General features: G+C 46.8%; 1 protein-coding gene across 4 annotated transcripts in view; it reads right to left on the minus strand.

Annotated features, from left to right (window-relative positions):
* BACH2 (BTB domain and CNC homolog 2) overlaps window positions 1-17,155 on the minus strand; it is a 190,039-nt gene that overhangs the window by 60,512 nt on the left and 112,372 nt on the right. Inside the window, exon 1 of one of the 4 annotated variants that reach the window (XM_084514367.1) lies at window positions 16,670-16,902. The exons of the other annotated variants lie outside the window; for them this stretch is intronic. Coding sequence (XP_084370493.1) covers window positions 16,670-16,681 — 12 coding nt within the window. The 5' untranslated portion in view covers window positions 16,682-16,902. Of the gene's footprint in view, window positions 1-16,669; window positions 16,903-17,155 lie in introns of those variants that run through there. 4 annotated transcript variants of the gene reach the window in all.

Raw genomic sequence — 17,155 nt, forward strand, 5'->3', positions numbered from 1 at the left:
TGGGCATTTTGACTAAATGTAACTGCAGCCTGAAGAAGCCTGTGCAGAAAGGAAAGATTTGATGCATTGGAGTGCTGGTTCTGAGCATATAAACAGCTAACGCAGTACCTGCACCTGTGGTCTGGTCGACGACTGGGAAGACAGCAGAAGGTGAAGACAAGTTTTACTTCTGTAAGATGATGAGCTTACAAAACTTATCTGCCGTTGTAGAAACTGGGTGACTAAAGCTGCAAACAGTGCTATAAGGGGAACTTGGATTTTTTTTTTTTTTCATTTGAGAATACTTAGATTATTTACTGAGCTTTTCAATGCAACTTTTTGAAGGTTATTTGGTTTCTCTGCCCCCACAGAACTACAATGAACTCAACATACTGAACGCTGCAAAAGCCATCACATCAAACCATACAAACATACAAAACCCCAAACCAAGCCACCCCGTATCCCAGAGAAGCAGAGTGGCTTGATTATTTCTATTTGAATTAGCACACTCTATCATGGGAGTTTTAATCTCAGGGCATTCCTTCTCTGGTTCACAAATCTAAAAGGCAGAAGTGCCCACCTCTTCTAGCCTCCTAAGGGCAGTATCCACAGTTTTAGCAACCAAATTCTCTTGAGAGAGATCCTGAAATAGCAGTTCTGCCATTGTTACCCTGGGCCAACGTCAAGCGAATCCAGCCTACGGTTCCCTGGGACATCCCTTTTATCTTTTTGAAATATCGGAAATACAGTTGGCAGCTCTCCGATTTTGTGGAATTGCCTTTGTTTCCTAAGATTTATTACAGATTAACAGCCACGTAGGAGAGCTTTTCAGCTACCTCCTTTAAGATTCCTGGATATAAAAGTTACTAGGGCATGCTGATGTCAAAATGTTTAATTTCAGACATTCCTGCCTGTGTCAGATCCTCCTTTGCTGTAAACAGCAAACTTCTGTCCACCTCACCATACAGGATGAATACATCCTCTTCCATTGTTTCAAATACAAAAACAATCCAGGGAACATTCCTGCCTTTTCTATTTTCTCTTTTTTTGATATTGGATTAATTAAGGTTTTATCACTTCTTCTATTTCTTCATTTAAACCAGAATGGCTTCTCATTAGAGTAACGTTTTTTGTTATTGATGACAGTATAAAATCATAATTTTCAAGCAGCTGGCAGAAAATTCTTCAACAATTCCCAGTGCGTTCAACACTTTTTACTTTAAATGTAATGTTATGCCAACACAACAGTTCCTAACTTTGGAAAACATCTTTTTTTTTTGTGGTTCTGAGTACAGTAAATACATACATTTATAATCTACTGGTAGATGCTGTCCTCTGGTTGTGCAAGGTCAGTCTAAGGGTTTTTAAGCCATGTGATCCAAATTATTGAAGCCTGTTAACAAATAATAGTGTCTGACAAGCTGCTTTCCTACTCTCTTCATTTTCCCTGTTCTCTCTCATGCAACAAGTGGTAAATATTTAATTTCCAGTCTGCTCTTACATGAGCATTAAAATTCGTTTGCATTTCTGCTCATATGTCACCCTCTCTGATGCCTCTCACATAATGCTAAGACCCCGTGTAATAAAAAGTCAAACTGATTCTTGTACAGCCCTCGTGGTTTAGATATATATACCAAAAGCACCGTAAGGCTGGTTTATACGGTTACTTTATAGTAAGTTTACAGCCTGCTTACCTTTGCTCATTTATCTTCAGGTAGAACGTACTATGGGCAGAGAAAGACAGGTCCCCAAAAGCAGACATCCCACACATACTCTGCAGACCCACAAAATCCCAAGCCATTCATTCTCCACATTTAGCAATAGGGTGACAGCAACCTGCTCCTACCTTCCATCTTCTCTCTCCTTTCACAAGGGCACAGACGCTCCGGGACACCTAACTGTCTCATATCTGAGAGTAACCTAAAACAAATCAGGGATGACTTTGACCCCGTGGTGGCAACCACCACTGCCACATCACGTGCAGGACCAGGGCAGCCTTGCTCAGGGCCAAGCTTCCAGCAGCTGTGACCTACGGAAGCTTTGCCTGGCTGATGAAATCTACCTCATACCTACAGTCTGGACAATCTGTAAGAGATAACAGTATTTGAAATACAAACAGGGTTTTTTTTCTGAGAGGAAAAAGCCTGTGTGCCTTTTTCTGATGTGAACTGAGAAGCCATATATTCTCTATAGATCTTGGAGACATGCAATTAAAGCCTGTCAAATCTGCATGCGCATAGGATCCAAGTGAAGGCTGAGCAGGCTATGTTTCAACATTTCTCTCTTAACTTGACAATCTAAATATTCTTTTAACAGCTCCTGTGCATAATTTTCTTACCTTAAACAAACCAAACATGCCATTGTGTAACCTGACCCTGACGCAGATCAGGAGAAGGATGGGAACCATGAGATTTCTGCTTCCCAATTGGCAGCTGGCTGACCATCACTGTCCTGTTACATCAACAGCCAAGCAGTCTGCAACATCCCACTAAATACAGATAGAGAGAGCAGAGCATGGCTCTGTAGGTTCCCCTGGTTTGTCAGAAACCAGACCTCAGAGGCAGCGATAGGCAGAAGCCACCAGTGGCACTGGGCTTTCTTTTCAGCAGTTTGTAACGTGGCTGGTTGGATGGATTTCCATGGGAATCCATCCATCCATGGATACAACCAGAGCTGTACCTGGGGCTCCGAACCCACCCTCCAGCTGCGATTTCATGTCTTTGCTCTACAGCATGGGGGCACCAGAGCTTTAGGAGAGATCAAAAAATTTAAAACACTGGCAAAAGCAACACCTACTTTTCAGCTTTATTTCCCTATTCACTTGCCCGAAACACTTTGGTTGGGATTTTCCAGTGACAGTCTGAGAGAACATCAGAGCGAGAAAACTGTAACCCTGTGCACCCAAAGTCTGGCAAATTTATTGTGGTTCAAAACATGGCTCTGTAGAGGGAAGCTTCTAACAACAGTGGCAAGATAGAAGGCAGGCACTGCTACTTGCACTGCACACATAGAGTACGATGCACTGGGAGGTCCACAGGCAACAGGACTCAGCTGGCACATTCCAGCTGTTATTTGGCAAGGTGTCGAGTACCTTTAATGAGATTTGAGGGAGCTCCTCAACAAGCAGGATCAATCCGTAAACGCATGAAGACAAGGAGATTAAACTACAGATTAATAATTATACGGTATAAACAATCTGGGATAAAACTATTTCACTCCACTGGAGACTGACATGTTTATGTATAAAGTGGGGAATCTATAAAGCCCATTGATTTGTATTTCAAATGAAGCTAATCTAAAAGCATTACTTATTATTAGGTAAAATATATAATACAAATAGCAAGCTAGGAAACAATCAATACTTCTCAGTGTTTGCAACCCCCTACAGCAATTTTCATGCTAGACATGGGAATAAGCTGGATTGCAAACTCGTGTGCCTGACAGTGTGTTTGTCTCCCCATCTATATCTACACGGGAAAAACCTGCAACCTAACATCAAGCATATTTTTTTTCTTGCTTCTCCCCCTGCAACTTTACCCTAATTGTACCTAACCTATATTGCAGGCTGTAGTAATAAATAAATGATGAAAAAATCACCCCACAAATCCCCCAACTACATCCATGTACTGTGTTTCTTGGGCTGTCAGAAGAATGAAAACACTGTTAGGCGGGACCAAATCCAATATTTATAGATGAACTTGACCACATGGGTGATGTAACTTCATGAAAGAATGAGATAATTTTCCACGGTCAGACTAAATTAAAATTTTGCCATTAGCACAATTCAAGTTTTGTAGAAACTGGGTCAGTTCATTTATAAGTATCAGAAGTCAAGATCGGGTAGGTGTATCTATAGATTCATGCCATTACTTGGAAGAATTTAAGTCCCAGAAAGACACACCTCAGTTATATACCCAAAGGAATAGCACTTTTTTGAATAAAATACTTGCTGCTTGATGAAATTTGGGATAACCACTACTTTGTTATGAATGATATGATGCTTTTTCATCACTGCATACTGAGCTCCAGTACAGTGTCATAAAAACAGACGTGTATGTACATGTGCATATACTTATGTGTGTTTATACAGGCACATGTGTGCATCCACATGCACACCTAAGCACTGTATTTAACTAATATCTCTCAGATAATGTGTATTATTGTCACTGAGTGTTTCTAGTAAAGTTCATTTTGTCTGGTATGAACATTTTGTCTGGTATGAACTTTCCAAGCATTAACAAACGAAATTAGCTCTACTAAAAGGGTCCTTGGGCCAGCTATGCAGATTTATATCACTACGAAATACTCCTTAGATTCTGTGCAAATTAGGTGGCTCATTATTTTTTGTAGCTGTTACAGCATTTGTTGCCTGAAGTACATATGCACACACACGCTCCTCTCCTCTGCATGTGGCAAGAATTTTTCCAAAAGGAGCATAAGCCAGAGGAGAAATTAAAATCTTGAAAGAGATACTTGTGTGAATGTTTTCAGTAATAATAAAGGAGAAGAGGTGTGAGAAAAAAGCTTCTGATTAGGACTAGTCCAGAGGCAATTAGAAGCTGAAGGGATGGGGAAGAGCCAGGAGCACCATCCACCAGGATGCTAAAAACTGTGTTATTATGGATGAGTGGAAGGGTCCGAGAGAGAAGAAAGGAAAAGAAGCAAGTCTGCTTCAGAGGGAGGGGAGGCTGGGGGCTTTCACCGAAGGAAACGTGGAGAAGGGCTGGCTGGAGACGTTTCAAGGGAGAAGGGAGGGCAGCAGGGGCTGAGGATGGCAGGAGCCCAGTCCTGCCCCGCTGCCGCCGGGAGGCCGGAGGGGCAGAGGTGAGGACGGAGGAGCGGAGCAGACCGTGGGAAAGGGCAGCTATTTTCAGTGTTTTCACTGAGCAGAAAGAAACTCAAGAGGCCGGAGATAAAGATAATGCATGCTACAGTGAGTACGTACGGATGCTGGGAGGAAGCAGAAAAGGGCAGGCCGGAGAGAGGCCGTGCTGCCCAGAACAGGGGGAACGGCTGCCAAGGGGGTTGAAAGAGAGGTGGGGATGGGAATGAGACGGAGAAGAACATTGCTGGAAATTTCCTCTCCTCCAGAGGGATATGGGACAAGGGAGGGGAGGGGAAGGGAAACCTCAGGCGCTGAGAGAGGCGAACAGGGAACTTGTCAGGGAAATGATGAGAGGGGAGAGGTAATTTGCCGGTGAGAGGCTGAAGAGTGGGTGAGGACACCGTGCCAAGAGATGATAATCCAGCTGATTAGAGAATTAAGCACAAGAGATGTCAAGCGAAAGGCAGAGAGCAGAAGAGGCTACGGAGGTGGCAGTAAGAGCCTAAGTGTAAAATAGAGCTGACAGCCGAGCAGCCTAAGCGTGCAGGCAGCTCGCGTCCCCTCTGCCTGCTCCCTCTCTGCTGTGCTAGCGGGGACGGGCGGTGTTACACAGGGCACGAAGAGATGCAGCAGCCCAGGGAAGAGGGGAGAGAAGAGCTAGCCGACAATAGCTGTCCGCAGACAAAAAGATAAGCTTTTAGCACAGCTGTGTGGCTGTGTGTGATGGATGGCGGCTTCTCCAGGCAGAGCAGCGGCACAGCGCTGCAAATGGCTTTCTAGAGAAAGCAGCGTGGACAGCAGCTCCTGCACATCGCTGGAGGGAAATGGCAATGTCCTGGGCTTGGCAAGGAGCTCAGGGTGCTCGCTCCATCAGCAAGCACAGAGGTATCTGCACTGTACTATCCCCACACAAGGCACTGCTACACCCAGCACTGTGAGGACAGATGCAAACGAAGCCCTAAGAGCTTTCTTCAGTGAGTTTAAGCTTGACATCCCCTTGTAACAAAAAAGCTCACCTCCTTAGGAAAATACCTACTGAATAACACAAAAATTACGTTATTTGTAACAAAGAAGCTGATTTCCAGATTAAGAAACAAAACACAGCACCCTGACTGCACGGTGAGTGTTTTTGTAGATGTTATTTTCTAGTAGCAAGTAATTAATCTTGTGTGAGTCTGAAAAGTCCCTACCAGTTTTTGAACTTGCAGACAGCTGGAAAATGCCTACTTAGGCTAGCGTGCACATCTTTGAGTCATTCCACTTGCTAATTATTCTTCCAGAAGCTGCCAACAGCTTTTCTAACATTTTGCTAACTAGGGAGGGATATCACATCACATTATCATAGATCATGCGAATTAACAACAGGATGCCATTGAAGCAATGTGGTAAAAATCAGGTAGTTGAGAAAGAAATTAAAGCTAATCGATTTGCACGAGAAATAAAAAAATAAGAATCTGTGGTACACAAACAGCATTTCAGAAACAAAGGGCATGGCTGTGGAACAATGACAACAACAGAGTGAAAACAGCACTTGCAGAATTTGTCAGAGTCGATTCCTTCTCCTGGTGACAGATCGGATGAGACTGAAGCCCGGGACCTTTACAAATGCGTCTTGCTAGCACTCCACTACCCCGCTGCAAGCGGAGCAGCAGTCACCTCTGCAGCGCAGCAGACGTGATTCAGACTGGCAACTGCTTGCACGTGCAGGCACGACACCTCCCACTGCTCTGCGAGGTTTCTGTAATATTCATCGCAGCAGCCCAGAGGGACTGAAGCTCCCGGAGTGCACAAAGCCCTCTGGTGCTCCTGTGCAGCGCAGCAGATACCTCATGGTTGACCTGGCCCAAAGCTGGGGTGGTCAGAGGGACACCCTCGAGCTGTGTGGCCCCTGGGGCTATGTAAGGGGCTGACTTGGTGATCTTTAAGGCCCTTTCCAACCCAAGCCGCTCTGTGATCCTGTGAGTCAAAGAAGTCTTTCTCCACATGTGTGCACGTGTAACTGCAGCTTGCTAAAGCAGGGTTTGGGGTAGCGATGTCTGTTCTGCAAACGGGTAGGCAAAGGCAAGTTATTTTTGGTGTGAACACCCTGACGTGACATCTCAGGGGAGGCTCCGGCCACCTTCAATCAAATGTCTGCTGTCGCTGCTTTGGAGTGCTGTTGGCCATCTTCAGGCCTACTTAAGGCCATCTCAGGCCTACTTAAGGGAAGACAAAAAAGTCATATCCAGCTTTCCCTTCTCAGGAGGTGCAAGGTGAAATAGCAGCACCTCAGTGCAGGTGACAGAAGCTGAGGAGGGCTGGCAAGGGCCACACTCAGGTACCTGGTGATCAGCTGGGGTTTTGGGGGCTCCAGGCACTGAGCACAACCGCGCCGCCTGCCCATTAGCAGCTTCCTGCTCCTGAGAGGTTTCCTTGAAATCCCTCCACAAACGCCCTGCAACCCAAGTGTAAAAGAAGCCACTTTTCCAGCTCTGATTGCCCACTTGAACTTTTCGAGAAGGTTGCATTTATTTACCATCGATCTGCAGCACCGTGGCGACAGCTGACTTGCTGCGAGGAGATGACAAGCGGCTCAGCCCCAGCAGGGCACATCGGGAGGCACGGCGTTACCCCCACTTTGCAGACAAGCCTGGGGGCTGTACCCAAAATACCTGATTTAGGGGCTTGTGCCGACACTGCCAGAGCTGACGGTAATAGGGAGTGGGCTACCTTGGCCTGCAATATGCTCCTGGCTACAAGTCAAGATTTCCAATGAGGCAATCCCCACTCTGAAAAATTATGAGAAACGGAGGGGAAGGATAAACCCAGCTATTTATTTTTAAAGTGTCAGTTTCCATAAGCATAAAATCACTTGAAACTACTAGCATAAAAATGTAAATACGTAGTTTTACCATTTCTGAAGATTCTCTCGAGTGACAAATAATGTGTGGAGTAGAGAACTGGTGCAATCAGTTAAAGGACACGGCAATTTTCATTATGGTTATGGCCTAGACAGGAGCTGGAATTTGGCCCAGGCTGATTGTTCAAATGCCTCACTCTACTGGCCCCTCACACAGGGTTTATCATCGCTGCCTTCGTTATCTCTCCCTGGCTTCATCTTGCCTGTGCTATGTATACATAAGCACACATGGACCATGAAACTCATAATGAACTCTTGTAATACCGGCTGTCAGCAGCCGGCTCGGAGTCAGGAAAAACATGCTTTAGCAAGAGGTCGTATCTATAAATATGGCAAAACTAATTATCCCAAGAAGGGTTCCCCTTCCTCTTAAAATTAGCAATGTAAACAGTAGGATAACTCACTGTAAACACATTGCTCTGAATTTCACCGGCTTCACTCCTGGCTTCGCTTAGCCCTTTGCCTCGCTATGGAAGAAGTTGGACTCCTGTAAGGATCCTCTGCTACGACAGACACTAAATCTGACATGTGCACAGTTTTGTTGCAGTGTTTTCAAGAGAGTGAAACGGGAGAGAAAGAGCATAAAGCCTAAAAACAGAAACACACCAGTAAAAACGTCAAACTAGTGTCTCCACACGGAAATGGAGAAAATAGCTTAATCTCCTCCTATGATCTAGACAGTGGGCAATCTCCAATGAAGGGACACAGAGAGAAAAGGGACTGGTGACTGTAAGAGAGAACAAGGAAGTTGATGCCACCTTGGGTTAGAGAACAGAGGGGCTTTCTACAACTGCTCCACTTCTTCAGCAACTATGTGTAACATAGAGGGCATGAAAGACTTGTTTTTTTCTTTTGCTTCATTATTTCAAGACTGTTTTTAAGTAAATATTTCTTTAATCCTTAAATGTATCCTTAAAGCTCATCTGTGTGTCCAGTTTTTCAGAGACAACAGTACTCCGTTTGCTTAAGTGTATTTGCCCTTCCAACTGGAGACCGGGACGTCTCCAGCAGTGCCCAGGGTTGCTGGAGAGCTCAGCAGCAACACAGGGCCACTGAGATGCATGTGCTCTTGTATTTCACAATGCAGTCTGTAGGAAAGAAATGTCTTCCAGTGACCACTGTTGGGCTGGAAAATCCTTCAGCATGAGATAGGATGGTGGAAAGAACAGCTGAATGAATCATGAGGGAGCAGAAAAGCTGCGGAACGCCCCCACACTTTTCCATCTGAGATGAGTAAAGGTCAGCCACATCCAGGTGATGCTACTGGAAGCCCCAGTCAGACAGAGAACCAGTCAAGTAGGAATGAACCAGCTCCTGTCCACGAATCGAGCAAAGTCCCACGGCACAACACATAAAGGAGAAGTCACCACATTTACCGCAGGAATAACAAAGAAAGGTGAGGCTGGCAGCCTTCTTCTGAGCAGAGGAACGATCCAGCCCAGTCACTGGGAGGAAAGGTCAGGAAAAACACAGCCAGATTTATTAGCCATAACACGACAAAATCTTAGTTTCCCACTGGTCTCACAAAACCTTCCTGTCCCCTCGGGGGGCAAACACCACCAGCTTCTGGGGAGGGAGCTGCCTAGTAGCCTGTGGGTATGGAGGCAGGACACACACCGGCATCAGCCAAAATGTGCAGCAAAGGAGCAATGGGCACCTACCCTATGTCAAATGGCAGCCTCAAATGCTTGTGGAATGATGAAGCATCAGAAAAAGCCAAGTGTGAGATGCACAGAAAGATGCTCTCACATCCGAGGCCATCTGTCCGTGTTTGCTCATTCATGTTGTTTCCCAAACTGACCTACTGTTCCAAATCACAGATTTCCAAAGGCTGAAGGTAGTACCAGGAACAACGATCAGCGCCAGCTACTCGGTGTCACTGAGGAATTATTTCCAGGAGTCTAATGGCGTGATCACAGAAGCTGGAAAAGCAAAATCCCAGGGAGGGGGAAGCCTGGATTTGACTGTGAAAGCTGCATGCAGGCCACTGACAGCAGCACGTGCTGGAAAGCCCCATCTCCAGTGTGAAAGCCCACTCAGATACAGAGGCAACAAGCAGCAGGACGAATATTTGACAGCGAAAGCGATGTTCACTTCTTCCAAAAGCAGATGAGAAGTTTGGCCGCTCGTAACAAAGACCATTTCTGTTTTCAAGTACAAGTGGTGCGTTTCAGCCATCCTTTCCCTGCTCTCCAGACTGGCCTCAGAGCAAACACGACCATAAAGCCCAGGAGATCCCTAAAATCTATTTCTGTACCAAATAAACAGCTAATGTTCTCCCATGAACTGAAAAGCTCTTCCACTGTTCCCAAAGAATTAGTCTCCCCTCCCCGTACAAAGATAAATTTCCTCTCCAAGGTAATTTTACAAATCGTAAGTTGGTCTCGTAATGGCAACCCCGTTAATTTTATATCCCCAGAGACCTTTACCATCTCTCCCTGTTGAGGTTTTCCACAAAGCACCCACATCATTTTTCAGACTTTCGAGCCCTTGATTTCCTTTCAGATAGGCGTGCCTTCATCCGACTGGCTGGTTTTGTTGCGTGCTGTAACTGGTGGTCAGCAAAGAGCCTGGCCGCGAGGGTTTCGGGGTGGATTTCTCCAGCTCTGCCAAGGCAGCCACTTTCCACGTGTCCTCCCCCACCACAACGCTCCCTCTGCCTTTGAGATGGCAAAAAGGAAAACTAGGAAACGCAACAGATGGCCTGACATCCTCTTCCTCCAAAAACCATCGCGGCTGCAGCTAGATTAGGCAATATTTCAACTATTTCCGCGTGTGCCAATAGCGTTATTCATGACTAGGGAAGATGAGGAGAATGCTTCTGAAACTCCCCCATAGGCACTCTGTTTGCAACAGCCTATTCCCGTTGAAAGATCTCTTCTTTTCCCTACTCCGAATCCAATGAGAAAGCTCTTCTTTGCCAGATTTAAAGCTGACAGGTGGTACATGCATAATTAAAGCTGACCTAACATGGAATGCTCTCATTCCTGGCATATTATCAGACATTTAAGCAAAGCAATTATCAGTAGGCAATCTTTTCTGTCAACAGAGATGGGGTGAAGCATTTCTTCAGTCATGAAGATACTGTAACGATGATACATATGTATTTGCAAATACTTACAGCACGATAACACAGGCGAACATCTCTGGTACCTCGGAGAAACGTCTTCACCCCTTACAGTGGGCTGCAGGCACCTCCCCTCGCATGGCCAGGCTCCCCTGCACTACTTCCAGGGGCTCACAGCACCCACCACACACCTTGCTGCCCCCATTTTCAGCAGCCTGACCTCCTCCCCCAGTGCCCCTGCAGTCCCTACAAGCCCTCCTCACTTATTCTTATTGTCCCTTGGTCCTTCCACCTGATCGAGCTGGTACTCAGTTGGTCTGTGCCCCAGGAAACCTTGATTTTAAAATGAAAAAATAGAAGCAAGCAAAACCCCACAGACCTCGTCCTCCCTCGTTCAAAAGCAAACAAACCCCTAAACCCCTCACTCCTCCACCAAAACTCAACAACCAAAGCCCCCACCAACCACTCCCTCACAACCCTTCTCCTTCTCCCCCTGCAGCAGGTCAGGCGTTGGGCACTACCACGCTCTGTTTTTCTCCTCTTACGACCGTGAACACCCCTGGGGAGGAGTTGCGTCCGTCACACCCCACAGCAGCCCGTGCCCGTGGCCAACAACCTCGGCTACTCTTGCATCGCGTCCCATGACGGGGACGCTGTCCCCTGGGAGCGCCGAGGTAGGAGGCAAGCACAAGCCGAGATCAGTCGGGAGTTTTACGTGGAAACAGCCCAAAAAGCTCTGCTAGAACTAGGAATATCTTCCCCGCTTTTTGGTTGCACAAGCAGATGGCACTGCCTCCCAAAATAGTAATGTCACCCATGCATTGAAGAAGGCAGAAACTTTTTAACCTAAACTCTTAAAATGTTTCCTTCAAACAGTGTTTTGCAATGAATCCAGAAAGTGTTCTGTGCTTTTTTTTTTTTTTATTTTTTCTTTCTTTTTTTTTTTTTGGCTAAAAAAGGACTTTTATAGGAGGTTTTTTTTGGGGGGAAGAAAAACATAGAGAGGAAAAAAATAATTAGGAAAAGGGAAGCCTGAAAGAGTGAGTGGTTTTCTTAATTTTGGGGAAATTATGATTGTGAGAAGTATTATAAACCGCAATTACACACACACACACGAGACTGCACTTTACCTTACGAAAGAGCTGCTCTTAGGGTATAAAATTGCTTTAATATTGCAGACAAGTGTTTTAAAAAATGGCTTATGATAATGGATTTTCAAAGCAGAAGTAAAGCTGCTTTTCCTCGAGAATAGGGCTTTAGAGAAGGGAAAAAACTCCACAATGCCAGTGGCGTGCATTTTGCTGCATTTCACAAGATCTCTCATTATTTAAATTCCTATGTATTTATGTCATACGTGGATAAATGACCTTATTGTTCAGAACATGTCTTTATATGAACATCTCTGCTGTTAGAAGTAGTGTTATTTTGCGTTCTCCCCCCCCCCCCCAAGTCAGAACAAAAGTCTCTTTTACTGCAGTTTTGGGAACTTCATGCAAATGGCAGTTTTTACACATCAATCGTCAGTTTAATAACACTAATGATAAGAGGGGAATTAACGGTAATGGGCTGGCTTTTTGGCACGCAAATCAGAGTTTGCAGAGGAGTCTCTGCTATGCCAAACTTTACAGACTTGTGTTATCAAGTGTTAGCAACGAGCATTAAGACTAAACTATTGACTTCTTACCAAGCTGGGGTTACTGAACCACAACTTCCTAGCACAAAGATTGATTATTTAGAAATCCATTGTGCAAGATAGGAGGAGATAGCGATAGCCTTCTGGGACAGCAGGGAGCCATTTACAGAGCAAAATAAATTTGCCAGGGGATACAGATCTGTCTGAACATGCTCAATATCTCCCTCTGTTAGAGCAACACTGGCTAGCTGCTTTCTCAAGTTTTCCCCAAGGTGCAGAGGTTGGGCTTTCTTTCTTCCACCCCACCCTTGCAACAGCAGCGTTTGAAGTCCAGTCCTGCACCCGCTGCTCACGAGTGACCTCAGAGACTTCAGGGGTGCTGTTCACAGGGGTTTTGCTGCAGGACCAGCGAGGGAAAAGGCCAACAGCACCGTACACACAGCTAAGGCAGCGAGAGCAGGCGGCTCGTCGAAGGGTTGAAGGCTGAGCATGCAGAGCCACGCTCTGGCAACGTGGTGAGATCACCACCGCAGGAGTGGTGCTGAGTATGAGAAAAAGCCTGTGCTTTCCCAACATGCAAACAAGTACATATGTCACCAATGGCAGCTTTTTGGAGTTAAGATGCCACAGCAGAAGTGAGCAATGGCAATTTTTTTAAAAAACATACACATGGACCAATGCAGAAAGAAACAGCCTGACCGGCTACAAGCACTACGGATGGGTGCTTCACCAGGCGCAGAACATCCCATGGCAATGATGGTCTGGGGACACAGGCATGACAAATTATACCTCTTCAATCTCAATACTTTCTGTCCAGACAGACAGACAGACGTAGTGTTGCACCCTACGCCACCCCAGCCCAGTTCTAATGCGGGAAGTACTCACTCCAGGCACGAATTACACTTTGCTTCCTCCCACTCATCTTTTGCTATGATCAGGGCCCACCGATGAATTGCTCTGCAGCTGAATCCCATCCCACATAGGGCACCTTCTTTTCCATGGATGCCTGACTGCTTTTTCACACTGCCCATACATTCGATGCCATGGTTTCTAGATATAGGCTGCAAAGACTGAATCCCATGCCCTGAGGAAGATGGGCCACTTCCATGGATGCTAATGCAGGCTACGGGAATACGGATGGTGGACTTGCTCCTTAGGCTGTTTATACATCAAATGGTTAAATAATGCCAGAACAGACAAACTGTGGAATCTCTGGTTGTTTTTTGTTTTTTTTTTTTTTCTTTTCTTTCCCAATCATGAATTCTCATTTGGACCAGTTATAAACTACTCTACAGCCATTTCTGTACCACTCAAAGAAATGACACAATTAAACTTGAACACCTATTACCTTTTCCCAAGGTTCCTGTGTGAACTGCAGCCTTCCCAGGGGAGGTACACTTCAGTTTGACCATATTTCTTGGTCAACACAACTTGAAACAATATTTACAGGTGAAAAAGCCTATACTGTTGCCTGCAAGTTGAGCTGGACTGCTTGTCCTTCATCCTGCCATCTGCAGGGTTTGCTGTGAATCAGAAGCTCTCTGCTCCTAAGAGTTTTGGAGAGGAGAAAGGAAGCATGCTCCATAATCATGCACATTCAGTGGTAGTTTTCATGAATAGCTAAGTGGAAAAGGAAGCTTTCAAGCAGTACAAAGTCTGCTGCACTTTACAAGAAGCCCCGAGGCAGGCAGGGATTATTTTGTGCTGCAGGAATGAAATGCAGCCTCTTTAGATAGAAGCTGTTTTATCATAGAGTCCCCAAAAGAAGTGGCATTTTTAGAGACCATGGGAGCTGCACTGTCTCATCCATGATAAACCTACAAAATGACAGGAACTTTTAGGTAATGTTTGCCTGTAAGGTCAGCAGCATAAGGAGCAGGTAAGCCCGATCTCCGGGCTACTGCCCTTGCGAGGTCACTGCAAAATAAAAAAGTGAGCAATAACAATTCCACCCAACATCTGGGGGAAGCAAGGTGGTGTTCACGGTGGGTTTCACGTGGGAAAGGGTGCGTGACGAACAAAACAGAGTGAGGAACACACGTGTATGACCACCAGCGCATGGGCATGCAGGCCGACATGGATGATGTCTCTGGATTGCTGCTGTCACCATGATGTGTTCCTAGCTGTTGGCATCACTGACCTTGCCGTGCTGTCCGAGTGCCTCTAAATGAGACCATAAAGCTTGCATCCCCTGAGCTGTTGCTGCCCACCACAATCCAGCTGGAGCTGCAGAGCCCCTGGCACTGCTGGTGAGGATGGGAACAACCTTCCTCCCTCCACAAACCTGTGCCAAAGTTACCTCATAACCAAACTGCAGCTCAGAAAGCAAGTCCTCTGCCAAATGAAGAAATGCAGGGAGATCACTGCCTGAGCTAGGAATACATGACTAGCTTTTTCCCAGGTCTGGAAGAGTCCCAATTCCTGCCCCAACAGCAGGAGCCGCGTGTGCTGACTCCTTGCTGCAGGCTGGCATCTGCTCTGAACAACAGCTAGACAAATACTATTGCTTCATCAATACATTTGTAATTCAACCACAAAATTTAAAAAGCAGCTGAAGAGCTTTGCATGGTAAACATCAGAAAAACACTGCCTTCCAACCCTGCAGCCAGTTGTTCTGTAATATCTCCTGCTTTGTGCTGACAACCTTTTTTCCCTCCAATCATTCAGACACAATGCCTTCAGGTCTGTCTAAGTAATGTAATTTACTGGAGTGGAATTCCCTCGGTACCTTCTGCAGCACTCAGTGACAGTATCATTTATACTCTACACTGTCATGCCATGACACTGACACATTGGCTTTCATCCCTCATTCAGTGCGGAGCGTGCAATTTCACCTTCCATTGTGCCCTTTCGCAGACTGCGCGCACAAATTTACTCCATTCATTCCTAATTACAAACCTCTGCTGAAGCGCTCTCATTAGATTTGTATTCCTCTCTCCAAACGTCAATCTTTTTTTTTTTTTTTTTTTGAAAATCCCACTTTTTCCGGAGGATCCATCCATTAGCAGCAACCTCCCCGGCATTCCTTCAACCGAGCACATTAAAAGTGAAACCGGCGGAGCAGAGATGCTCTTAAAAAGCGCCATTATGGTAAATCTCCCTCGCCAGCGTGGTTTTTTTTTTTTCTGTCTTATTACCCAGACGGTTGCCCGTGCCCGCACGTCGTGGGGTGAAGCGGAGCCGGGGCGGCTGCTTCGAGGCAGCCTTTGTGTGCTGGGAGAGCGGGGCACGCCGTGCCACAGCCCTACAAAGGGCTTGCGACGGCGGCAGGGGAGGCTGAGGGCAGGCTGGCTGCTGTGGGAAAGTTAAGAGCAAAACAAGCTCGGGGGTTCCCGAGGTAGGAGGAGGACACTCTGCTGTGCGAGCCAACAGGTTGCGAGAGCTCCCTGGCTGGAGATCTCCACCAGCCACCAACCCTACCCCGTGCCCACAGGGAGAGCACGAACATGCAGCTGGGTTGGACGCGACTCGGTCAGAAAGGGCGCGCTCCGTGTCCTTCGCAGAAAGGTAAACACCTTAAAACATCTCAGCGCCATACAAGGGAAAAAATTACCAGCCCCGCGGTGCCTGCTGATGGTTGCATGAGGCGTCCCGGGTGCCACCGCTAAAAATAGGCCTCGTGGCGATCCCCCCCCTGCCTCCCCGAGGCGAGCCCTGCCTGCCTCATCCCGCTGGAAAGTGCCGAAGCGGCAAAGGAGCGGAGCACGAGCGCCGTGGCCGCATGACACACACTCTCCTGGCCTTATCTTCGCAAGCGATCACAGCTGAGCTCATCGCAGCAGCGTCTGTCTGTGTGTGTATGTGTGTGTAGGGGGGGGGGAAGGAACCACCCCTACATCTGTGTCAAAAAGGGAAAATTCCACAGAAAAAATGACAACAAACGCTTACGCCGCTCGGCGTCAGCTGGTCACCTACGGGATTGAGATGTGCAGATAATGGTACCAGATGTAACGTGATTCCCTGCAGAAAGCACCACCACGGAAACTCATTATTTCTCAAGTTTTTCCCCACTCCCCCCTCTCCCCCCCGAATTAAATATTTAAAACCTTGATTACCGCATGAGCTCTCGTGCCTTTTGTGCTTGGCATCAAGGCAGGAGCCGGTCCGGCGGGCGGGCGCGCGCCGCCGCGAGAGGAGCAAGGCGCATTTCAGAGCAGGCAGCAGCCGCGCCACATGCGCGGCGCTCTCCTTCTCTGCTCAGGAGAGGGGGGAGGCTCGCGTTAAGGTAATTCAGAGGGATTTCGTATTGCATAATAAAAGACTCACCAGCGACAGCATCAATATTCCATGGAACAAGCGCGTGTGCCTCTAAGTGCCTCCAGCGCACCACATCCTCTGTGCAAGGCGGCGTTACTCAGAGCGAAAACCTATTGTCTTATTTAGCCCAGTTCTCAAGTCAAACAGGAACACTTCTGCCACGCCGTGAAGCCCGAAAAACCTGGAACCGTCATGAAGCGCCACGAAAGCTGCGATGCTCGGGCTGACACACAACTGAAAACGAGTTTTGAGCCTCCCTCCGTTACCTTCGGTTCCGTAGCTCTTGAGTAGATGCTCTCTCTACTCGTCCATTACACGAATTACATCAAACCGAGAAGCCCGAGATGCACAGGCACACTCATTCTCTGGAAATGCCACAACTGCTTAACGAGTGAGGCAGGGACAGCACCCAACCTTACACCGCCAAGTTATGAATTTCCCTGCAGATGCTGACAACGTCTCTCTTTAATGTTTCTCTTGGCCACAAGCTGACAT

This window comes from Aythya ferina, assembly GCF_964211825.1.
Source record: "Aythya ferina genome assembly, chromosome: 3".
NCBI classification, from domain to species: Eukaryota; Metazoa; Chordata; class Aves; order Anseriformes; family Anatidae; genus Aythya; species Aythya ferina.